We start from the raw sequence: 26,356 nt of genomic DNA, 5'->3' as shown, positions 1-26,356 counted from the left end.
CTCCAGATTGGGTGAGGTTTCAAACTCAGTTCTATTGAAGTAAATGGAGCTTAAAAGGGTAGTGCGGCGCTAAGAAATTATTCAAAGAATAACACACGTTACACTTTACGGCCGGCCGAAGCTCTCCGATCGTCCCTAGTGCCGACCGGCCTCTGCCGCGCCGTCAGATGCTCAGCTGCGATTGGCTGATCATAACTGCTCAGCCAATCGCGGTTGAGCGGCTGATGACGCGGCAGAGGGCGGCCGGCACTAGGGACGATCGGAGAGCTTCGGCCGGCCGTCAGAAGATGAACAGAGGTGTTGGACATGCACAACTCAATGTAAATAATGGGTGCTAAATGGTAAGCATATAAACCAATATAACTATATCAAAGAAACAGCTATGCCAAAGTCATAAACCATAGCACAACAAGTAATGTAATAAATAAAAGTACTTTATTATAACAGGTACAATATTAGATACTAATGATCCCACAAGCTTAAAAACAATTAAAATGTATAGCACACAAGGGGGTACCCGGTATAGTACCACCCACAATGACACCCCAAAGTAAAGTGCACGTGCAATGCATAAATAATCAATAATAAATCTAATTTGCACCAACAATCCACAATACTGATAAATATAGGCACTATAAAAGTTATTACCTAATAAATAAAGAGACTGTATTGAAAACAACCAAATGAAAATCAATTAAAGTGATAAATGATATAAGCACTATAAGCAATGACACCTAATGAGTAAAGAGGCCGTATTCAAAAACAGTGAAGTGAAAATCAGATCAGAATAGTAAGATACCACCATAAATACACAAGCAACAGGGTGGTGATGGGGTGTCAAGGAAAAGAGCCCCACGCGTTCCGTCCGCCCAACCGGACTTCCACAGGGGTCAGAAGATGACGTCGTGGCACAGAAGATCGGGGACGGGGGTCAGCACGTGACAGGTATGTATAATGCACCACACTTCCGGGTACACGTGCGGGGGTGGGGGGACACGGGGAAGTGGGCGATTCACAGACATAACATACATTACAAAGTTGTATAACTTTTTAGCGCCGCACTACCACTTTAATAGCAAACCGCACCTGAACTGGAGTCAAGAGAGGGGGAAAAGTAGCCATGTTTTTGAAGCCCTGGATAACCCCTTTAAAGGTATATAAAACCAAAATAAATGAATAAATGTGGCACCACATAGGTTTCTCTCTAAGCCCCACCACATCACCCCTATAGGCTCCACTACTCCAGGACCCCTCATATCCCACTCCAACATAAGCTCCTCCCTCTGCGAGACCCCTATAGGCTGCTCTGTTGTTGGATCCTCTCATATGCTCCTCCCCTCAGTGAGGCCCTTATAGACTCCTGTACAGCTGGATTACCTCATGTGCCCCTCCCTCTAACAGCCCTCCATAAGCTCCTCCCCTATGTGAGGCCCCTATAGGCTGCTCTATTGTGGGATCATCTCATATGCCCCTCCTTCTACCAGTTCCCCATAAGCTCCTCCCCTCTGCAAGACCCCTATAGGCTCCTCTACGGTCAGATCCCCTCATATGCCCCTCCCTCTAACAGTTCCCTATAAGCTCCTCCCCTCTGCGAGGCACAAAAAGTGGATCCTCGATTGAAGAAACCTACAGGGGTCCCCCATATGCTCTCCCCTCCAGGTTACTACCTCAGTAATTTGTGTAGGAGAGGGAAGGCACTCCGTGGAGCTGTGGTGCACGAGGTAGAGAAGTCCAAATAGAAGAGTAGAGAAAGACCCAGCACTTACCAATTCACTCACCATTCATCTTGGTGAGTGCCGGGTCTCTTTCTATGCTACTATTTGGACTACCTCTGTACTGTCCTTATAGGCTCATCTACTCTGGCATCTCTTCTTACGCCCCCCCCCCCCCCCTACTCTAAAAGTCCCCCATAAGCTCCACCCCTCCAGGGGCCCACATGACACACTCCTCTGCAGTGCTCATGTTTTATGGCCCTTAAATGGAGAAGCATTTAATAGGCTAAATTGTGACTGCAGGATCAGACTACACAGGGATTGTTTGTAGTCTGTCACCATGGAGACACAGGTCAGAATACAAACCTGTATTTAGGTCCATTGGGAAAGCTATACATTTTATTTTAAAACTTGTGTTTATCCCAGGATTCCAGACACAAATGCTGAGGATCAGAACAGCAGAGGGATCAGTGAACGGCCAGATATGTGCGGGCCATGTGCAATGCATGATGGGACAGACTGACACCATACTCATCAACCTACCATATAGTCTATGGAGCTGCTAAAGACATCTATCCTAAGGTAAATCTACAGATCTGCTGGTGGATGGAACCTAACAGTGCAGCTCAACCTGGAACTACAAAACTACAACTCCCAGCATGCCATGACAGCCTATGCTGGATGTTATAGCTGGAGAGCCGCAGGCTGGGGAAAATAGAAGCAAGCCAGCGTCAGATTATCAGACTTTCTGGATTGATGGACCCTGGATTAAAGGAACTTTACTGTTCTTAAAGTAAAACAGGAAGCGCCAGCCTGGGCTCTTCTACAGGGAAGTAGTGGTGTATAGCTGTCCTATGGATGCTGTCAGAGAGGTGCAGATGACGCACATATCCGGCCGTTCACAGTCTCTGCTGGGTTAGGTTGGTAAGATCTCATGGGGGGGAGGTCAGGTGGTTATGGGGGGATGGTAGGGGTCTATCTGCTGCCGCACTGCTCACCATTCCTTGAGTTATGAGCCACTTGTCTATGGGCTCCATGGCTGAGCTTCCAGCTCTACCTCTCCTCTGGATGATCAACCCCCAAACATTTCACAGCACAGAGAAGGAAAATGGTGGCAGAAAAACAGAAAGAGATTATACACCATGAGACAGTGTGATCAGGCCTGTGGGGGTCCGCCATGGGGGGAGGGGATACCTCAACTACTGCTACCTCATCTAAATACATGATCTATCGAATATCTATCTATCTGTGGCCTCAGTAGGTCCTCCACCCAGGAAGACTCTACATCTGTACCAGGGAAGCGCAGCATCTCTGCCCACAGCCTGGCACAGAATTGCCCTTTCCCTGCAGCTCCTCTAATGGCCGCCCTCCCGGCGCTGAGAGCCGTCCCCATACGCATCGAGTAATGCTATTTGTAGTCTGAGCACACGATCCATTGTTCTTTGAGGTCAGATCACCGGGAGCAATCAGCTTCTTCTTATTATAGCTGAGATCAGCACAACCGGCAGCTTATAAAGAATTATTATCAATACCGCGCTCGCAGCGGTATGGCCTGACGGATCAATGTACGCCTCCGCCCAGGAGACGTGTTCAGATGCATTGATCTGCGCTGCAGGATACAGACTCCGCACCTGACTGGGAACCAGAAGCACCTATCAGATGACTGCAATCATCTGGCGCCACCTAATGGCTCCTGAGCGGAACTGCAAGAGAGTCAATGATAATCTAACACGCTGCTACATACCCCTCCTGTGTTCTGCTGCCGCACATCTAAAGCGGTCGCCAGCCCGCCGAGAGCTTGGGGATCTTCATAGGTCACACTGCCAGATAGAAAAGTGTCAGTGATGTGTATGAGAGCTGAGCATATGGATACAAAAACTGCTCTCTTGTATGTTCCAAAGCCTCCAAGTACTGATCAGGGAGTCAGTGTACACCTCCCTGGATCTATCAATCATGTCTGGTAACACGCCATCTCAATGCACTGTACACAATAGGAATAACCAGACCAGGATTAGAAGAACATGGCTCATTAGGTCCTAACATGCTTCAAGTGAGGTGAGCTGCAATACCACATGCAACCTGTGGACAGGTGTGGCGCTGTTTTGGGAAGAAAGCAGCCATGCTTTTCTTTTCCAGTATAATTCCTTTAAGAGGCTGGTTACCTGCAGGCATCACTAGTCACTACCTGAACACAACAGATGGATGCATGTCATACTCACTCCTTCCTCTGTTCAGCCAGGGAGCTGCCCCTTGTCTGTGCAAACATATCAAAATCATCCCGGGGGTTGGTGCTGGGGATGGCGCTGAGCGTGGAGCTCACACTGCCCGATCCAACATCTGAAAAAGAGATTTAGTATAAGGTTTGGTGTGAGCTTGAAAACCACTTAAAGGGGAACTCCAGGGAAAATCTTTTTCTTTCAAATCAACTGGTTTCTGAATGTTATATAGATTTGTAATTTACATATATTTAAAAATCTCAAGTCTTCCAGTACTTATCAGCTGCTGTATGTCCTGCAGGAAGCGGTGTATTCTTTCCAGTCTGACACAGTGCTCTCTGCTGCCACCACTGTCCATGTCAGGAACTGTCCAGAGAAGTAGCAAATCCCCATAGAAAACCTCTCCTGCTCTGGACAGTTCCTGACATGGACAGTGGTGGCAGCAGAGAGCACTGTGTCAGACTGGAAAGAATACACCACTACCTGCAGGACATACGTCAGCTGATAAGTACGGGAGAACTTGAGATTTTTAAATAGAGGTAAATTAAAAATCTGTACAACTTTGTGACACCAGTTGATTTGAAAAAAAATATTTTCGCTCTTTAAAGGAACCTTCCCCTGGCTCCTCTAGACAAAAATGGAAGCTCTACTTTCATTCTTTGCTGTCTCAGGATTGGTTGGATCCTGTCTTTACATTTTAGCCCCACCCCCTTAGTGATGTCACCACTTCTGACCAGCCCCTTCAGTCTATATCTCCATCACCCTGTCATCTACAGAGATTCATAAATCTTTATTGGGGTGTTTACACCGTGCTGCCTTGTGCTACATTGTATACAGTGCCACAGAAAGAGGAGAAGGCAGGGAATGAATGCAGAAGGTGCAGACCACCATGACCACATGCGATGTCCAATAGCTGCCTGCAACATCCTGCAGCTATTGGCCGTCACATGTGGGCGTGGTCTCGATTTACTCAATAGCAAAGAAGACAGAAGGTTAGTTACCAAGTCCACCCAGTTGTGTTGTCAGTGACGCCGGGGCGGTGTTCCCCACCATGGGACTCACGACTGCTGGAGATCCGGGGCCAAGGTCTATGAGATTATCCTCAGTGACATCACTCAGCACCTGCAACATTCAGGAAACAGTCAGAAGTGGGAGGAGCTAGTTTACGAGACTCTAAGCACAAGGGCGCAGTCTTACCCCATTCGTGTTCTGTGCGGTGCGGCCTGACCTGTAGCGCTCAAACCTAAAGAAAAGGAGGAGCCATTAGTCAGGATGGCGGATGGGGCCAGCTTCATGGCTGTCCGTGGACAATCATCTCACCGTTCATATCGGAGGAAGACGTTGTTCAGGTCATCGTTGACGTGGAGCAGCTCCTCGGTCACCTCCTCATTGGACACTCTGGAGATGAGCTCCACAATCCTCTGCTGCATCGCCCGGCAGGTCCTGTTCAGGTCCTATAGACACAAACAGTTAGTCACAGTCCCCTCCATAAGTGACAGAGCTGCAGAGCGCCCCCTACCTGCAGTAACTCCAGGTCTGATGCATCTTCCTGGCCAGGAGTCATCTCCGTCAGCATCTCAGACATGACCTTAGTGTTTCCACGGACAATATCGAGCTCGCTCCTCAGGCGGCCGATCTGCAGGGTAAGGGGCGGACATGACATTATTTAGTTAGCCTTAAAGGGGTATTCCACTCACACATAGTTGTTCATATGTTGCTGCCCATGGTGAGACTAACTATTCCTTCCATACTTATTATCTATTCGGTCTAGTTTCCCCAGTTCTCAGCTGCTGCTTTCTGCTGAAGACACAAAAATCTGTGTGTGAGCTTTTCTCTCTGTCTCCCCCTACTCCCCCTCCCTTCTGAGACAGCTGATGTACACAAGTCCCTGGCAGGCTTTATCTGCAACATTGTAGCTTCTTTGTAATGCTGGGAGGGTTATTCTTAGGTTAAGTTGATGTAGAGCTCACTGTGAAGCTACAATGTTGCAGATAAAGCCAGCCTGGGACTTGTTAACATCAGCTTTCTCATAAAGGAGGGGGAGGAGGGGGAGACAGAGAGAAAAGCTCACACACAGATTGTTGTGTCTTCAGCAAAAAGCAGCAGCTGAGAACTGGGGGAAGGAGACTGATAGATAATAGATAGATAGATAGATAGATAGATAGATAGATAGATAGATAGATAGATAATAATAAGTATAGAAGGAATTTTTTGTCTCACCATGCAAACTATGTTTATATATCTGAAGGATAGGATCAAACTCTTTATATGTCCCACCCAAGAATAACCATTACCCATGAGCCCTTGCGGTTACCTGTTCTGAGTTGGCGGTGATGGGACCACCCACACTTGGAGGAGGTACCGCTGGGGCGGTGTATGGTGCCTGAGGGGTCGAGAAAGAGCCAGAGCTAGCCCGCTGGTGTGACTGGGGGGTATGCATGTTCATAGCTGGATCCACCTCAGGGACACTCTGCGGGGCAACAGACAACACATATTAACCCCTTTACCACCAGCTACATTGTTTATAGAAATAGTTATTTCATGTGTACAGCAGCTGTATGTCCACATTCAGTAGCAGAGAATCCTGGGGGGGACTTGCACTGTATGGTCAGCTCTCCTGTCACACAGCTCCAAAATCTCTGTAACCAAACAGGGACATTATACTGACTGAATTGTTATATAACAAAGAGCATTATCTCCTGGTAAGCTGCAGAGCTGATAATAGAATTAGCAAAAGATAATAATAGAATTATCCTAAGGTAATTGCCCTCAGGTGACCTACAACCTGCATGATGGACAGGTGTCTTTCCTTGTATGAGCGCTCAGAGGAAGGGGACTTCTGGTGTTTGGTCTCTTTTTGAACAGAGCAAAGAGCAAATAATATCATGGAGGGAGCATGGAGCAGTTTAGCAGGAAGGGAGACACCTAGTGGCCGTATGTATAATGTTGATTTAAACATAGAAAACTTAAAAAAATAAAGACTATGGGGGAGATTTATCAAACATGGTGTAAAGTGAAACTGGCTCAGTTGCCCCTAGCAACCAATCAGATTCCACCTTTTATTCCTCACAGACTCTTTGGAAAATAAAAGGTGGAATCTGATTGGTTGCTAGGGGCAACTGAGCCAGTTTCACTTTACACCATGTTTGATAAATTTCCCTCCATATATTGGAAAACTTCTTGTGATCACAACCCCAGTTGGTTTGCAACAGGTACACTTTAAACTGGTTTTAAAGGGCCTATACTATGAGCACTGTATGACATATGGCTATAGATTATGACCCACCATGAATACTGGCATTTAATTTTTTTTCCAGAAATCAAAAGTATAAGTGATTTTAAGAAACTCTGTCATAGGTTTTATTAGACAAAAAAAGCCTCTTATTGTACTTAAAAAGCTGTTTTCCACCCCCATCCCCCCTCCTCACTTCTTATCTGTGCATTATCAGGCAAAGCCGTCTTCGTTACAGAGGAGCAAAGTGACAACAGTTTGCTAAGTCCATTATAACCTATGCAGGGGGGAGGGGCCGAGGGGGAAGAGTGAGCAGGAAGAGCATACAAGCAGCCTTGCCATTTGGAGACTGTCTGGGCACATAAAACACTGGATTTAGAGATCAGAAAGGTCACTGCTTATCTGGGAATTTTTTTTTTTTTTAATTTAAATAAAGTTTTTTATTATAAATTTCTGAAAAATAACAGTGAAAAACCACACTTCCAGTATATCAACAACAAATTATTACAATATCAAAAGTAACAACACACCCAAAAGAGACCCTAACCCAACCCCCCCCTCTACTCCTACCCCAGGACCCTCCCCCAACCCCAGCGCGCAAAAAAAAAAAAAAAAAAAAAAAAAAAGAGAAGAGAAGGGGAAAAGAGAAAAGAAAAAGAAAAGAAAAAAAAAAGGGAAAAAAACAAACAAAAAAAAAACGACCCTTACAAGCCAAGACCTGCTTCTTGTACCCTTATCCCTTGTCACATTCATATAGTTTCACCGCCTGTTCCCATTCCACCAGGCCAGGGGGGTGGGCAGATATCCATTTTCTCATAATGAGCAATTTAGCATAGAAAAACATTCTCTCTAACATTTTATCTACCGTCAGACTAACTATCTGTTTATAATCTGAACATCTTAGATCGATCCTTAGAGCGTTAGACAGTTTCAGAAAGCTAAACCATTGGGCCTCACGAAGGTCAAAGTCTACCTTAAACTGTTCCCATGACTTAACCTTTCCTGCCACCACCACATCAGTTATTAAACGCACCCCATGGTCCAAGAACTCGTGTGCTATTTCCAGTTTTCTGACCTCCTCCAACTGACTATGATCCCGGAGGGGGAAAAAGCTAAAAAAAACCCTCTGGAGTGCGTGACCCTCCCTATTTCACCCCAGGTTTTAACTAGGGCATGCACCATAGGCCATTCCGATCTCGAACCCGCGTCCAATAACTGAAAAATATCCAGCTGTGTGTCTCTAACATCCTCACGGAGATAGGAGAAGAAAAGGCTGTCCCTCCACTCCAGGAGCCAGAAAGCCTGGGAGGCCAGAAAATATAATTCCATTGACAGGAGGCCGAGGCCTCCCTTATCACGAGGAGCGGACAACAACTCCAGCTTAATTCTAACACGCTTACGACCCCAAATCAAAAAATTCAGAACAGAGCGGATCTTTTCAAAATCTTTCTTTTCAATCCAGACAGGGGAGGCCCCAAAGATATATAAGAATTTAGGGAGACATACGGTCTTCAGCAGGACCAACCGATCCACCCTAGACAATGGGAGCCCGAGCCACACCGCCACCTTTTTCTCAGTCTCCTTCATCAAAGTATAGAGGTTGAGCCCACCAAAGGCCCAGATGTCCCGGGACACCTGGATCCCCAGGTATCTAAAAGAGTCTCCTGGACTCAGAACCACCAGCTGCGGGAAAGACAGATCCCCTTCTAAGCCCACGCGCATTAGAACTGATTTTTTCCAACTTATCTTTAGTCCAGAGTATTGTCCCACATTTTGTATTAGGTCTACAACCCTCGGGATGGTCACCACAGGGTCACGAAGGAACAGAAGCATGTCGTCAGCATATAACGACACCTTGTCCCACTCACCCCTCGTCCCAAATCCAGTGATACTCGAGTCCAATCTAATCAAGCTCGCCACTGGTTCTATACTGAGGGCGAAGAGTAAGGGGGAGAGGGGACAACCTTGCCTGGTACCCCGTTCAAGCCCAAATGGGGCTGAGTGCAAACCATTAACTGTAACTGCAGCTCTCGCGTTCCCATATAGTAGTTTCACCATGTTCACAAAACCCCTTCCCAAATTAAAGTTGTCCATCACTGTCCACAAAAATTCCCACTCCACCCTGTCAAAGGCCTTAGCGGCATCCAATGACAGGATGGAGTGGGAACCCCCAGTCCCCGATAACTGTATGTTTTCATACAATCTTCTAAGGTTGGATCTAATCAACCGCCCCGGTATAAACCCAGTCTGGTCATCCCCTATAAGACCTCCAACCATTTTGTTTAGTCTGCCTGCCAACACTCCCGCGAATAGTTTCACATCCGTGTTCAATAATGAGATCGGCCTATAGGACTCACACTCAAGGGGATCTTTACCCTCTTTTAAGATAAGAATAATCTCAGCTTCACCCATAGAACTGGGGAGCCTCCCTGTCGCCATTGAATGTTCCAATACCCGGAGGAGTGCAGGGAGCAGAACCTTCTTGTGTCTCCTATAGATCTCAAAGGGGGCACCATCTTGGCCCGGGGATGACCCATTAGGGGCGCCAACCAGAGCATTTTCCAATTCCTCTAGGGTGATGGGCGCCCCAAGCGACTCGCTCTGTTCCTGCGTAAGTCTCGGCAGCATCGCAGACTCAAGCAGACGTCTAAGGAGACCATCGGGACTCTCAGTCAGATCTATAAGTTTCTTGAAAATATTCCCTAAAAACCTCTAGAATGCCACTTGGGGAATTATCTTTGAGCCCTTTAGCCGATTGGATTGTGTGTATCTTCCCACTCCCCTTCTGATTCTTAATTAATCGCATTAGGCCCTTATTGGGGGTGCCAGACTCCAGATAGTTGCCTTGGCCCAGAAACCCATCTGTGCTCTAGCTTTATCCAACAAATATTTATCCAAAACATCCTGACCTTCTACCAGTTTTTTATGTGTAATCAGTGACGGGTCCCCTCTATATTCTTCCTCTAATGTTTTAACCCTTTCCCTTATCTCAGTTTCTGTGCGCTTAAATTGTGCTTTTTTCCGTGAATGATTCTGGGAACTTGGTGAGAGAAGATTGCATTTTGCAGGGCTGCCTTTTCTCCTCTCTGTGCTCACTTATCCCCCTCGACCCCTCCCCTCTCCATAGAGCATAATAGACACAGAAATCCTGCTTCTTCTGAAGTGAGAGGGGGGAGGTAGGAAAACACCTTTTTCTGTATAGAAGGAAACTCTTTTGCTTAATAAAACATATTACAGAGTTTCTTAAAATCACTTGTACTACTGATATTTATTGATTTCTGAAAAGTGACATTTACATGACAGTTACACTTTAAGGCTGCGTTCACACATATCAGTCAGTATATTTCAGTCAGTATTGCAACCAAAACCAGAAGTGGATTAAAAACACAAAAAGGCTCTGTTCACACAATGTTGTAATTGAGTGGATGGCCGCCATATAACAGTAAATAACGGCCATTATTTCAATATAACAGCCGTTGTTCTAAAATAACAGCAAATATTTGCCATTATATGGCGGCCATCCACTCAATTTCAACATTGTGTGAACAGAGCCTTTCTGTGTTTTTAATCCACTCCTGGTTTTGGTTGCAATACTGACAAATATACTGACTGAAATATACATATACTGACTGAAATATATGTAGTGTGAACGCAGCCTAAGGCTGGGTTCACACTACGTATATTTCAGTCAGTATTGTGGTCCTCATATTGCAACCAAAACCTCCGCTCCCCACATTCCCTGCCTTTAATAATGTAGAGCGCACATTAAGACGCCGAGCGGAGTCTTCGTCCCTGATCCCCTGCAGCCATGAATTATTGATCTGAAAAGGTTGATCCTGTATTCAACGGCAGCAAGGAAATCAGCTGTGAGAAGGCGGCCATGAGGACGCTGCAGGCACCAAACAGCGGGAGGCCTCCTCTTAAAGGGCCCCTGACCCCCCAGGATGGATACCTTCGAGGTTAGGGGATCTGTTCCCTCTAAGCCCTGTACTACTGTGATAGCCTAGAAGAGAGTCCTACCCTCTGCGGTGTGTGTATAGGCGACAGAGCGTCAAGATCGGCCATAGGAAACTCAATCCCTTTCCTCTTCAGCTCTTCATATATATGCACAACTCCGGTGAGGTCAGGGCTGCTCCGAAATGCATCGGCCCAAGCCTGGAAGAGAGGAATACAAATGAGTAAGACGCAGAAGGAATCATCTATCCAGCAATGTATATGGAATATCAATATAAACCCCCCTTAAAGGGACTGTCCAGTTTAGGAAACCCCTTTTCATACACCCTGTTAGTGAAGTGTCTGTTGCCTTTACATCCTGTTAGTGAAGTGTCTGTTGCCTTTACATCCTGTTAGTGAAGTGTCTGTTGCTTCTACATCCTGTTAGTGAAGCGTCTGTTGTCTCTACATCCTGTTAGTGAAGCGTCTGTTGCCTCTACATCCTGTTAGTGAAGCGTCTGTTGCCTCTACATCCTGTTAGTAAAGCGTCTGTTGTCTCTACATCCTGTTAGTGAAGTGTCTGTTGCCTCTACATCCTGTTAGTGAAGTGTCTGTTGCCTCTACATCCTGTTAGTGAAGTGTCTGTTGCTTCTACATCCTGTTAGTGAAGTGTCTGTTGCTTCTACATCCTGTTAGTGAAGCGTCTGTTGTCTCTACATCCTGTTAGTGAAGCGTCTGTTGCCTCTACATCCTGTTAGTGAAGCGTCTGTTGTCTCTACATCCTGTTAGTAAAGCGTCTGTTGTCTCTACATCCTGTTAGTGAAGTGTCTGTTGCCTCTACACCGTTAGTGAAGTGTCTGTTGCCTTTACATCCTGTTAGTGAAGTGTCTGTTGCCTCTACACCCTGTTAGTGAAGTGTCTGTTGTCTCTACATCCTGTTAGTGAAGTGTCTGTTGCCTCTACATCCTGTTAGTGAAGTGTCTGTTGCCTCTACATCCTGTTAGTGAAGTGTCTGTTGCCTCTACATCCTGTTAGTGAAGTGTCTGTTGCCTCTACATCCTGTTAGTGAAGTGTCTGTTGCCTCTACATCCTGTTAGTGAAGTGTCTGTTGCCTCTACACCCAGTTAGTGAAGTGTCTGTTGCCTCTACACCCTGTTAGTGAAGCGTCTGTTGCCTCTACACCCTGTTAGTGAAGTGTCTGTTGCCTTTACGTCCTGTTAGTGAAGTGTCTGTTGCCTCTACACCCAGTTAGTGAAGTGTCTGTTGCCTCTACACCCTGTTAGTGAGTTAATAGACGGGGTTGTGTGTTCAGGATCCTCATCTCTTGACCAAGCTGGAAAGAACCTAAAAAGAGTGTCTCTCTCTCTGAAGGACCCGTCCTGTCCTGCATTACACACAGGCTATTCATAAGAATGGACAGTGTGTAATGCTTGACTTCCCCTGTGGGCGCGCTGCAGGGAAACACTTACTGCATCCACACAAATTAATTAGAGTCAATGGCAACTGCAGCACCTAGATGGTTGGAGTTCTGTTGCACAACTACAACTCCCAGCATGCCCTGACAGACAGACAGACAGACAAAAAATTATGCAATAGAGGGATAGGTTTGTAAAGACCATCCTAAAGAATTTAGGGGGGGGGGGGTCCGTGGTCTGGGTCCGGCCGGCAGGGAATAGGGGGGATATGTAGGGAGCAGCTTACCTTGCTGACTGTCTGAGCTGTATGACAGCTCCCTGTGACACAGTAACCCAGTGATCTGCATCACACCAGACACCTGATCTGCCCACAGAAACATTACACCCTGGCGACTGCCAGCAGGTGGGGGTGGGCGAGACCACCGCTGTACGCAGCCCACTCACCTGGATCAGGGCCAGGACCTTATCCTGCACAATGGTCGGGGGGTTGTTCTTAGGAGAGATGATTTTCACCAGCACCCCATCTATGAAGTCGCGGTGCGTCACCAGCACGTGGAAGCGGTGGCCGCAATTCTTCACGCACGTCTCCAACACCTGAAAATAAACAGCCAGAGCTGAAGGGTTGTTACAATTGCATCCAGCCTTAAAGGGGTATTCTAATCAAATATTGCTTAACTTCTATCCACATTCATTCTCTATGGAGACACTGGAGATAGTCAAGTGCTGAACTTGGGTTTTTCTCCAGCGGCTCCATAGAGAATGAATGGAGTGGTGGGTCATGCACCAACGTGCAGCACCGATCTAAAGATCCCCGGTGGGGGGGCCCAGATGTTGGACCCCCTGCGATCTCATACTTGTCCCTCAATCCTGTTTAAGGACAAATTGATCCGCAGCGGATTTTACGGCGGGGGGTTAATGGCGCTTTCACGTACATACACCCAGTGGGATGCTGTGAGTATGTATCCTCATTACAAGTAATCGGCATGGGATCCACAGTGAATTTCGCTTCAAATTTGCAGCGTAAAATCCACTGCGGAACCATCCTTGTGAATTTACCCTAAAACTAAAGGGGTACTCCAGGGAAATTTTTTCTTTCAAATCAACTGGTGTCACAAAGTTATATAGATATGTAATGGTGCGTTTATCTGACAGATTTTGGAAGCCAAAGCCAGGAATGGATTTGAAAAGAGAAGAAATCTCATTTTTTCCTTTATGACCCATTCCCTGTTTATGGTCTGTGCCTGGCTTTGGCTTCAAAAATCTGTCAGATAAATCTGCCTGTGTAAACGCACCATTACTTACACAGGACAAAGGGAAGGACATGGAAGGGGAAAGAGGTGGGGGAGGAAACATGCTGCATACATAGAGCTAAAAGTAGCCGCCCCAGGTGCATGGAGCTTCCCAGGGGCCCGACTGCTCGGACATGCAGTGATGTATCAGCGTTTTAGCTGCCGTAAGACTCAGCATTAATTTAGTAGGTTTTATAAAGCTAGCTCACAAGGTCTGGGGGGATTGTACTCCTATGGCCGTGTTCACACTACGTTTTTTTTTCATCCTTTTTTTAAAAAAAAAACGGATGAAAAAACAGATGGGAAAAACAAACTTTAGATCACACCGCAGTCCGTACCGTCAGCGCCAGCATCACCTCCCGGTAGTTTTTGTTGCCGTTCAGCCTCTTCTTCAAGGCGCGGATCGCATCTTTTGGCCTGGCAATAGGAAAACAAGAACGAGAGAGGATCCATGTTATTTGGGCACCCAAGTCCCCCCCAAGGCAACCATCACTGGTGGTAAATGGGGTATTCAGAATTAGAAAGACATAGCTGATTTCTTGTAAAATAGCGCCACCCTGTCCTCAGGTTGTGTGTGGTATTACAACTCTGCTCCATTCAGTTTACTGAAATGGAGGTGCAATACCACTCACAACCTGAGGACAGGTGTGGCGCTGTTTTTAGAAGGAACCAGTTATGTTTATCCAGCCCTGGATAGCCCCATGTGTGCGGTCCTGAAACCACTGATTCCCATCCATGAGAACTTGTATGTAGCAGAGCTGAGTTTGTCATTGCAGAACCAGTTCAATGAAAAACTCAGCTCTGCTGCATCACTGACTACCGGTCAGGTGAGATGCGGGCTCAGCATTGCTGACTAACCAGAATGCCCCACCGGGTGACGTCAGCACACAGGTTGGCAGGCCGGGTATTTATAGCCTGGGTAATGTGACAGAACCGTTCATGCGGCCACTTACCCCTCCTCCGTCTCGTTGATGATGTCACAGATCTCCATGTTCAGCGTCCAGTCCTCGCTCTGCAGGGAGCCATCTGTAGCTTTTTCTGCCAAGAAACAGAAGGAAAGACATGTAAATGCGTTTGCGTATATATATATTTGCAATCCTACCAGTTTTATCTGTCTCAGGGAAAGCTGGGTGGTGACAGTCAATATGGCCCCCATTAGGGATCATTATCCAGCTTTCTGTGAGTCCTTAAAGGGGTTGTTCACGAAAAAAACAAAAAACTATATTTCAAATCAACCGGTAAAAAAAAGTGCCAGAGATTTGTAATTTACTTCTATTAAAAATTTTCAGTCTTCCAGTACTTATCAGCTGCTGTATGTCCTGCAGGAAGCGGTGTATTCTCTCCAGTCTGACACAGTGCTCTCTGCTGCCACCTTTGTCCATGTCAGGAACTGACCAGAGCAGCAGCAAATCCCCATAGAAAACCTCTCCTGCTCTGGACAGTTCTTGACATGGACAGAGGTGGCAGCAGAGAGCCCTGTGTCAGACTGGGAACAATATGCCACTTCCTGCAGGACATACAGCAGCTGATAAGTACTAAAGACTGGAGATTTCTAAATAGAAGTAAATTACAAATCTTAATAACTTTCTGTAACCAGAAAAATATTTTTACTGGAGTACCCCTTTAAACCATATTACCCCAGCTTTCCCAGAACCCTGACAGAAGAGGATGCCTTGTGTCACACCAGACAGGGGCAGCAGAGGTCATAGGCCATGACCCCAGCTGTGAGTCTGAGGCCAGGTCACCCAGCTCACCTACAACCCTGAACGACCAATCTGCCTATTACACAGCCCAACATCCACACTGCATATAGCTACACACGTCAATCCTCCACCCTCTCCCAGATCTCTGCTTGCTGCCAGTGAACAGGAACGATATGAACACATCAAGCTGGAGGGCAGGAGGTCTACTGTCTGCACTGACACACTGTAACAAACCCCAGCTGTGTGGACAGGACCAGGGTACAAACAAGAGGAGGTCAATTCACTGACAGCAAGCAGAGGATGCCCAACCAGGAGCATTCTCCATGTTCAGACACTTAAACCCTACCACCACCATCTATGTTTGAGGAATGATGGAGCTCCCCTTTAAGGGATGTGATGTCAGACAGCTATACATGAGATGAGTAGGGGTCACGTGTGGTCATATGGGGGGGGGGGGTCATGCTGCTGCAGCGCTTCTTAGTCTTTACAGACATTCAATGGGGGAGATTTATCAAACATGGTGTAAAGTGAGACTGGCTCAGTTTCCCCTAGCAACCAATCAGATTCCACCTTTCATTTTCCAAAGAGTCTGTGAGGAATGAAAGATGGAATCTGATTGGTTGCTAGGGGCAACTGAGCCAGTTTCACTTTACACCATGTTTCATAAATCTCCCCCATTGATCTTCAACCTACAGCAAAACTACAACTCACAGCATGCCCCTCTGAACACATAAGCTTTATAGGTGGTGATCTCCGACCTATGGTTCTGCAGCAGTTGCAAAACTACAACTCCCAGCATGCCCTTTAGAACTATAGGTAGTGATCTCCAACCTATGGCTCTGCAGCAGTTGCAAAACTACAACTCCCAGCATGCCCTGACAGCCTTCGGCTGTCAGGGCATGCTGGGAGTTGTAGTTTTGCAGCCGCTGGAGGGCGGTAGGTTACACAGTAGTACCCTAACCTTGCAGGGTCCCCCCAATAACGCACCCATCAGCTCCGGTGGCCTCCACTCCATGGCTCGCAGCTCTGCAGTCACTATATATCTCCAGGCCAGGCGCAGGGTGGACATCACCCAGTACATAGTTATCATGGCTGCCCCGGGGTGGCGCTCCGCTCTTCATGCAATCCCCCGCACGACGGCCGGTTAACCCCTGGAGTGTGCTGAGCTGAGCGGGTGCTGAGTGCAGAGTGAGTGCTGCATGGGTGGTATACGGCAGGAGAGCCTCGCACTGCAGCACACATCTGCTGGAGGATACGGCACAATCAGTGCATTGCCTGCCAAGTATCGCTCCACCCCCATGCAGCACAGGACCCCCCCCATCCCCAGCCCTAACATCACCCGCTGTCACCCAGCTTTCCCTGGAATAGATACAACCAAAATCAGCCCCCACTAGGGTGGTCTCTAGTCATGCAGTAAAACATCCTACAGCTGCAAAATAAGAAGCTCTGCCATTCAGGATTCTAGGAAAGCTGAGTGACCACCAACATGACCCCCATTATATTCCCCACTGACGCATCTCATTATGCAGTAAAACATCCCCTGATCCCACTGCTGCAAAATAAGAAGCTCTGCCATTCAGGATTCTAGGAAAGCTGAGTGACCACCAACATGACCCCCATTATATTCCCCACTGACGCATCTCATTATGCAGTAAAACATCCCCTGATCCCACTGCTGCAAAATAAAGAAGCCTCGCCATTCAGGATTCTAGGAAAGCTGAGTGACCACCAACATGACCCCCATTATATTCCCCACTGACGCATCTCATTATGCAGTAAAACATCCCCCAAGCCCACTGCTGCAAAATAAGAAGCTCTGCCATTCAGGATTCTAGGAAAGCTGAGTGACCACCAACATGACCCCCATTATATTCCCCACTGACGCATCTCATTATGCAGTAAAACATCCCCCGATCCCACTGCTGCAAAATAAAGAAGCCTTGCCATTCAGGGCACTGGGAAAGCTGGATGACCATCTAAATGACCCTCACTATAACTCCAACAAGATATGCAGTAAAACATCTCCCAAACCTACTGCTGCAAAATTAAAGGGGTATTCCACTCAAACATACCTTTTGATATGTAGCTGCCCATGGTGAGACTAATAATCCCTTCCATACTTGCTATTATCTATTCAGTCTCCTTCCCCCAGTTCTGAGCTGCTGTTTTCTGCTGAAGACGCAATAATCTGTGTTTGAGCCTTTCTCTCTGTCTCCCCCTCCTCCCCCCTCCCTTTTGAGACGGCTGATGTAAAGTCCCAGACTGGCTTTCGTTGCAACATTCTTTGTCTTCCAGTACTTATCAGCTGCTGTATGTCCTGCAGGAAGTGGTGTATTCTTTCCAGTCTGACACAGCGCTCTCTGCTGCCACCTCTGTCCATGTCAGGAACTGTCCAGAGCAGTAGTAAATTCCCATAAAAAACCTCTCCTGCTCTGGACAGTTCCTGACATGGACAGAGGTGGCAGCAGAGAGCACTGAGCCAGGCGGGAGAGAATACACCACTTCCTGCAGGACATACAACAGCTGATAAGTACTGGAAGACTATAGATTTTTAAATAGAAGTAAATTACAAATCTATATAACTTTCTGAAACCAATTGATTTGAATGGAAAAGAGTACCCCTTTAACTGCCCCTTAACAGGTCATCACTATACAGAGATAGACATATAGGCACCTAACTTTTCCAACCTCCTGAAAGGTAAGGCTGGACTATAAATGTATACTCATTAAGCTTATTTGGCGATCAGAGTGACCATCGATATGGCTGTTGCCGGCTTTCCTGGCTCCTGAATGGTAAGGCTAAGCTATACAGAAGCAGAGGTTGATCTGCTGTGCAGGAGTCCTGGAAAGCTGAGTGATCTGTTCATCACCAATGGACCCAGAGCTTTGTATACAGAGACTATAACTCACCCAATTACACAGGAGTCAGGATATAGAGCATTTCCCCTTTAAATAGATTAAAAACGACACAGATTATCACTCAGCTTTCCTGGACTCCTGAACGGTAACACCGGCTTATTAATAACTAAGCTGATTGTCAGACCCCTAGAAGCGTTTCTGGGTGGTCACCAGCTTTTAAGGCTTCTGAATAGGAAAGCCGGGTGACAACCCCTGCAGTGGACAGTCTGTGACTGAGCGAGAGTACTGCAGAGCTGAGGAGGCGGAGGAGGTGCAGAGCGACACTGTGCAGACTCTCATCAGACGGGTTATACATCACATGGCAGCTCCGCTCGTGTGATCACTCAGGGGGGTGCATGGTGTTATAATATAGCACCATTTATGGTGAGGTACCCAGCTTTCCCAGACACCTGAAAGGCAGATCTGCCTTTCTATACCCATATAAGTCCCCTACTCCTGCCATTCAGCGATCACAACCATGGATGCAACAGAGGGAACTGAGAAAAAAGCTGAACACAACTTTCCTGGAGTCCAGAATGACAATCCTAGTTCACTTTCTATCAGGACACATGACCTAAACAAGCCTATCACTGGGGTTCGTTAGTCCCCCCCAATAAAACAGAAGGGACTGTGACGCTCTACAGCTGTGGTGGCAAAACTGCAATTCTCCTAATAGGAGTTGTAGTCCCTTTAAATATGTGATGTGACCCGCAGTGGAAAATTTAAAAGGGAGGTCCATCTGAAAATTATCTGCGTATAATGTTGTGACCTCTACAGGTAGACCAAGAAGAAATGAAGAGGATCTTAGGGAGGAGTCAAATACATTGTGCAATGGTGTCAGCTGCACCCAGAACCTGTAGAGGACCAACAAAAAACGAACACGATAACTATAGAGGACCAACAAAAAACCTACACGATAACTATAGAGGACCAACAAAAAACCAACCCGATAACTATAGAGGACCAACAAAAAAACAACACAATATCTATAGAAGACCAACAAAAAACGAACACGATAACTATAGAGGACCAACAAAAAACCTACACGATAACTATAGAGGACCAACAAAAAACCAACCCGATAACTATAGAGGACCAACAAAAAAACAACACAATATCTATAGAAGACCAACAAAAAACCAACACGATAACTATAGAGGACCAACAAAAAACCTACACGATAACTATAGAGGACCAACAAAAAACCAACCCGATAACTATAGAGGACCAACAAAAAAACAACACAATATCTATAGAAGACCAACAAAAAACGAACACGATGCAACAAAAATAACATGCTAACTGTAGAGGACCAACTAAAAACCAACACGTAAACTGTAGAGGACCAACAAAAACCAACATGAAAACTATTGAGGACCAACAAAAAACCAACACGATAACTATAGAGGACCAACAAAAAAAACAACACGATGTAACAAAAATAACATGTTAACTGTAGAGGAACAACCAAAAACCAACTGGATACATACAGAGGGCCAACAAAAAACCAACACAATATCTATAGAGGATGAACAAAAAACCAACACGATATCCATAGAGGATTAACAACAAAACAACACGATATCTAGAGAGGACCAACAAAAAACCAACACAATATTTATAGAGGACCAACAAAAACCAACACGATACCTATAGAGCAGTGATTTTCAACCAGTGTGCCGCGACACATGGTCGAGGGTGCCGCGGGGAAAGTTCCCCAAACTATGGTGCCCCTGTGTTTTGTTCCCCGGCAATGCGCAGCGATCAGTGGCAGATTATAATGTGGACGGTTGCGTGGTGCGCTGCGGCGGGCCGTGATGCACGCATCCAATCAACGTGTGCGCTACGGCCCACCGCAGCGCACCACACTCCCGGTCTCCGCTGATTGGAGGAGCATGTCCGGGCCCTACGGGCGGCCAGTAGGTGAGGCGGACAGCAGCGGCGACCATCTTGGAGGAGGTGAGGAGGAAGGGGGGAGAGAAGTTTGGTGGAGAGAAGCACAGGAGAGAAGCATGGGGGAGAGAAGCACAGGAGAGAAGCAGGGGGGAGAAGTATGGTGAAGAGAAGCACAGGAGAGAAGCATGGGGGAGAGAAGCACAGGAGAGAAGCAGGGGGGAGAAGTATGGTGAAGAGAAGCACAGGAGAGAAGCACAGGAGAGAAGCAGGGGGGAGAGAAGCACAGGAGAGAAGCATGGGGGAGAGAAGCACAGGAGAGAAGCAGGGGGAGAAGTATGGTGGAGAGAAGCACAGGAGAGAAGCAGGGGGAGAAGTATGGTGGAGAGAAGCACAGGAGAGAAGCATGGGGGAGAGAAGCACAGGAGAGAAGCAGGGGGAGAAGTATGGTGGAGAGAAGCACGGGGGGGGGGGGGGGGAGGAAGAAAACAGGCCCAGGTGTCACACTGAGTGAGTATAAATACATTTAGAATCTATATTATTAACTATATATATAATATGTACTGTTTTAGTGTCATTTTGTGCCATTTTGGTTGGTGGTGTGCCCCGGGATTTTTTAAGTATAAAAAGTGTGCCGCGGCTCAAAAAAGTTGAAAATCACTGCTATAGAGGATCAACAAAAAACATGATAACTAGAGAGGACCAACAAAAAACCAACTGGATACCTATAGAGGACCAACAAAAAAACCAACACAATATCTACAGAGGACCAACAAAAAAACAACACAATATCTACAGAGGACCAACAAAAAAAACAACACAATATCCATAGAGGACCAACAACAAAACAACACGATACCTATAGAGGACCAACAAAAAACCAACACAATAGCTATAGAGAGCCAACAAGATACCTATAGAGAGCCAACTTTATCAGTGATTATCAGTGCCTGTCCTCTATAAGCATTTAAAGTTACATTAGATGTCCTGACCTTGCTGGGTATATACAGCACTTGCTAACTATTATTCTCTGTTATCAGCCATAATTGCAGCCTGACCTCTATAAGCAGCTAAACGCCTAAACTATTTGGAGCCAACTCATGCATGTAGGTCCATCAAGTATCAGCCATTATTGCAGCCTGTCCTGTATAGTACACTGGCTGTCCAGGAAGGGTTTTGTCCCAACATGTCAGAATATCCTGAAAATATCCAGCGCCAATAAAAAACAAACAACACAATACCCATAAAGTGTAAACACAAAATCCAAAATCAAATCGTACCCACAGAACAGTAACACATCACCAACCTAGTCTACATACAGTACTAATACAAAACTAACAATTACCAGAGAGAATGAACACCATACTAACAACTAGCTAGCTAGCACCAATAAAAAACCAGCACAGTACTGATATAGTGCAAGCACAAATCCTAAACACTATCCAAATAGCATAACAATGGCAATACAGCACCAACATACTGTAACACAAATCCAACACATAAACATGCCAATACAGCACCAACACAATCCTCATGCAGAGCCAACACAGCACCATTACAAAACAAATGCAGCACCAGCACTGAACCAACAAATGTTGTGACCTCTACAGGTAGACCAAGAAGAAATGAAAAGGATCTCAGGGAGGAGTCAAATACATTGTGCAATGGTGTCAGTCGCACCCAGAACCTGACATCTCACCTGATAATTGTTAGTACTGTTACAGGTGACCCCTAAACCTATAGCCAAACATAGCTGGGAGTTGTGGTCTCACAACAGCCGCACAGACAAAAGGTACAGACAACTGAGGGTACAACAAGGATGCTTCACAATGACAAAGGGGTTGAGATATCCAGACATGGACATAAACTGCTGACCAAAGCAGCACCAACAAAAAACCAACACGGTACCTATAAAGGACCAACAAAAAATCAACATGAAACCGGTAGAGGACCAACAAAAAATCAACACGATAACTATAGAGGACCAACAAAAAAACAACACAATATCTATAGAGGACCAACAAAAAACCAACACGATATCTATAGAGGACAAACAAAAAAAAAACAAAACGTTAACTAGGGATGGTCCGAACAGAGTTCGGTTCAGGCTCGTACGAACCCGCACCCTCGGTAATGATTCCCGCTGTCTGCCCGCTCTGTGGAGCGGGCGGATCCAGCGGGAGGACCGCCTGGAAAACTAGGATACAGCCATAGCCATAGGCTGTATCCCAGTTTTCCAGGCGTTACTCCCGCTGGATCCGCCCGCTCCACGGAGCGGGCAGACAGCGGGTATCTGCTGCCGAGCGTTCGGACCATCCCTAATGTTAACTGTAGAGGACCAACAAAAAAACAACTGGATACCTTTAGAGGACCAACAAAAAAACAACACAGTATCTATAGAGGACCAACAAAAAACCAACACAATATCTATAGAGGACCAACAAAAAACCAACACGATATCCATAGAGGACCAACAACAAAACAACACGATAGCTATAGAGGACCAACAAAAAACCAACACGATACCTATAGAGGACCAACAAAAACCAACATGAAAACTGTAGAGGACCAACAAAAAACCAACATGAAAACTGTAGAGGACCAACAAAAAACCAACATGATAACTAGAAAGGACCAACAAAAAAACAACACGATATCCATAGAGGACCAACAACAAAACAACATGATACCTATAGAGGACCAACAAAAAACCAACTGGATACCTATAGAGGACCAACAAAAAACCAACACAATATCTATAGAGGACCAACAAAAAAAACAACACGATATCCATAGAGGACCAACAACAAAACACTGTATACAGCAGTATATAGGAGATGCATAGTGAATGCACAGGGTGTATACAGCAGTATATAGGGCATGTATACTGGATATATGGGGTGTATACAGCAGTATAGAGGGAAAATATAGAGGATATATGGGGTGTATACAGCAGTATATAGGGGATGTATAGTGGATATATGGGGTGTATACAGCAGTATATAGGGGATGTACAGTGGATATATGGGGTGTATACAGAAGTATATAGGGGATACATGGGGTGTATACAGCTGTATATAGGGGATGTATAGTGGATATATGGGGTGTATACAGCAGTATATAGGGGATGTATAGTGGATATATATGGGATGTATACAGCAGTATACAGGGGATGTACAGTGGATATATATGGGGTGTATACAGTAGTATATAGGGGATATATGGGGTGTATACAGAAGTATGAAGGGGATGTATAGTGATATATGGGGTGTATGCAGCAGTATATAGGGGATGTATATGGGGTGTATACAGCAGTATATAGGGGGTGTATAGGGGATATATGGGGTGTATACAGCAGTATATAGGGGATATATAGGGGATATATGATGTGTATACAGCAGTATATAGGGGATGTACAGAGGATATATGGAGTGTATACAGCAGTATATAGGGGATATATGATGTGTATACAGCAGTATATAGGGGATATATGGGGTGTATACAGCAGTATATATGGGATATATGGGGTGTATACAGCAGTATATAGGGGATATATGGGGTGTATACAGCTGTATATAGGGGATGTACAGAGGATATATGGGGTGTATACAGCAGTATATAGGGGATATATGATGTGTATACAGCAGTATATAGGGGATATATGGGGTGTATACAGCTGTATATAGGGGGTGTATACAGCAGTATATATGGGGTGTATACAGCAGTATATAGTGGATATATGGGGTGTATACAGCAGTATATAGGGCATGTATAGTGGATATATGAGGTGTATACAGCAGTATATAGGGGATGTATAGTGGATATATGGGGTGTATACAGCAGTATATAGGGGATATATGATGTGTATACAGCAGTATATATAGGGTGTATACAGCAGTATATAGGGGATATATGGGGTGTATACAGCAGTATATATGGGGTGTATACAGCTGTATATAGGGGATGTACAAAGGATATATGGGGTGTATACAGCAGTATATAGGGGATATATGGGGTGTATACAGCAGTATATAGGGGATATATGGGGTGTATACAGCAGTATATATGGGGTGTATACAGCAGTATATAGGGGATGTACAGAGGATATATGGGGTGTATACAGCAGTATATAGGGGATATATGGGGTGTATACAGCAGTATATAGGGGATATATGGGGTGTATACAGCAGTATATAGGGGATGTACAGAGGATATATGGGGTGTATACAGCAGTATATAGGGGATGTACAGAGGATATATGGGGTGTATACAGCAGTATATAGGGGATATATGGGGTGTATACAGCAGTATATAGGGGATATATGGGGTGTATACAGCAGTATATATGGGGTGTATACAGCAGTATATAGGGGATGTACAGAGGATATATGGGGTGTATACAGCAGTATATAGGGGATGTACAGAGGATATATGGGGTGTATACAGCAGTATATAGGGGATATATGATGTGTATACAGCAGTATATAGGGGATATATGGGGTGTATACAGCAGTATATAGGGGATATATGGGGTGTATACAGCAGTATATAGGGGATATATGGGGTGTATACAGCAGTATATAGGGGATATATGGGGTGTATACAGCAGTATATAGGGGATATATGGGGTGTATACAGCAGTATATAGGGGATATATGATGTGTATACAGCAGTATATAGGGGATATATGGGGTGTATACAGCAGTATATAGGGGATATATGGGGTGTATACAGCAGTATATAGGGGATATATGGGGTGTATACAGCAGTATATAGGGGATATATGGGGTGTATACAGCAGTATATAGGGGATATATGGGGTGTATACAGCAGTATATAGGGGATATATGGGGTGTATACAGCAGTATATAGGGGATATATGGGGTGTATACAGCAGTATATAGGGGATATATGGGGTGTATACAGCAGTATATAGGGGATATATGGGGTGTATACAGCAGTATATAGGGGATATATGATGTGTATACAGCAGTATATAGGGGATATATGGGGTGTATACAGCAGTATATAGGGGATATATGGGGTGTATACAGCAGTATATAGGGGATATATGGGGTGTATACAGCAGTATATAGGGGATATATGGGTGTATACAGCAGTATATAGGGGATATATGGGGTGTATACAGCAGTATATAGGGGATATATGGGGTGTATACAGCAGTATATAGGGGATATATGGGGTGTATACAGCAGTATATAGGGGATATATGGGGTGTATACAGCAGTATATAGGGGATATATGGGGTGTATACAGCAGTATATAGGGGATATATGGGGTGTATACAGCAGTATATAGGGGATATATGGGGTGTATACAGCAGTATATAGGGGATATATGATGTGTATACAGCGGTATATAGGGGATGTATAGTGGATATATGGGGTGTATACAGCAGTATATAGGGGATATATGATGTGTATACAGCGGTATATAGGGGATGTATAGTGGATATATGGGGTGTATACAGCAGTATATAGGGGATATATGGGGTGTATACAGCAGTATATAGGGGATATATGATGTGTATACAGCAGCACAGAGGTGACATATATATATGACATTACAGGGCACTATAGTAGAAAATAAAAGGAGCAGATCCCGATCCCGGGGCCGCTTACCGATACACTGCCCCACCGGGGTGCTGTACGGGTTCCCCAGTAGAAACTCCATCTTGATGACAACAAACAGCCGGCCTTTGCAATGGTTCACACAGACAAGCCGATGTCCCGCCTACTCTCTATGACAATTGGATGAATTTACTGCTACTGTATTCTCATTGGTCCATTCTACTGTCTATCAAACAAACGACCCACCCATCCCTCGTCTAAAAGCGCATCCCTAAAATCCTAATGGACAATGCATATGTCTGCTTTTTGATTTACACATGTTTCATCCAATTATAAATAAGCATGAACTGCCCTAAATATTACCTTATCCCACCCCCGTGTAGATGACAGGAGTAAACCCCGCCCAGTGATGCTGATTGGCTAATGGTCCATGACATTGCTTGGTCACGATCAATGCCCTCCTTTCCCTGACGT

At 45.5% G+C, this 26,356-nt stretch overlaps 1 protein-coding gene across 6 annotated transcripts in view; it reads right to left on the bottom strand.

The window, feature by feature from the left end:
• The window catches only part of TOM1L2 (target of myb1 like 2 membrane trafficking protein), a 32,054-nt gene extending 5,700 nt beyond the window's left edge, over positions 1 to 26,354 (bottom strand). For 2 of the 6 annotated variants that reach the window (XM_069984237.1, XM_069984238.1), the window contains exons 1-12: positions 25,934 to 26,038; positions 14,751 to 14,835; positions 14,136 to 14,214; positions 12,953 to 13,102; positions 11,181 to 11,315; positions 6,243 to 6,398; positions 5,448 to 5,564; positions 5,249 to 5,382; positions 5,126 to 5,171; positions 4,930 to 5,050; positions 3,932 to 4,049; positions 3,457 to 3,532 (exon numbers count right to left, since the gene is read on the bottom strand). In XM_069984237.1, the coding sequence (XP_069840338.1) occupies positions 3,457 to 3,532; positions 3,932 to 4,049; positions 4,930 to 5,050; positions 5,126 to 5,171; positions 5,249 to 5,382; positions 5,448 to 5,564; positions 6,243 to 6,398; positions 11,181 to 11,315; positions 12,953 to 13,102; positions 14,136 to 14,214; positions 14,751 to 14,835; positions 25,934 to 25,985 (1,269 nt within the window). In that variant the 5' untranslated portion in view covers positions 25,986 to 26,038. Of the gene's footprint in view, positions 1 to 2,710; positions 2,777 to 3,456; positions 3,533 to 3,931; positions 4,050 to 4,929; positions 5,051 to 5,125; positions 5,172 to 5,248; positions 5,383 to 5,447; positions 5,565 to 6,242; positions 6,399 to 11,180; positions 11,316 to 12,952; positions 13,103 to 14,135; positions 14,215 to 14,750; positions 14,836 to 15,846; positions 15,910 to 25,933; positions 26,039 to 26,245 lie in introns of those variants that run through there. The other 4 variants (XM_069984242.1, XM_069984239.1, XM_069984240.1 and 1 more) reach the window with 4 other exon arrangements.
• Positions 26,355 to 26,356: the final 2 nt, after the last annotated feature.

Source organism: Dendropsophus ebraccatus, chromosome 9 (genome assembly GCF_027789765.1).
Source record: "Dendropsophus ebraccatus isolate aDenEbr1 chromosome 9, aDenEbr1.pat, whole genome shotgun sequence".
NCBI lineage: Eukaryota > Metazoa > Chordata > Amphibia > Anura > Hylidae > Dendropsophus > Dendropsophus ebraccatus.
This window is presented reverse-complemented; position numbering and strand designations above follow the sequence as displayed.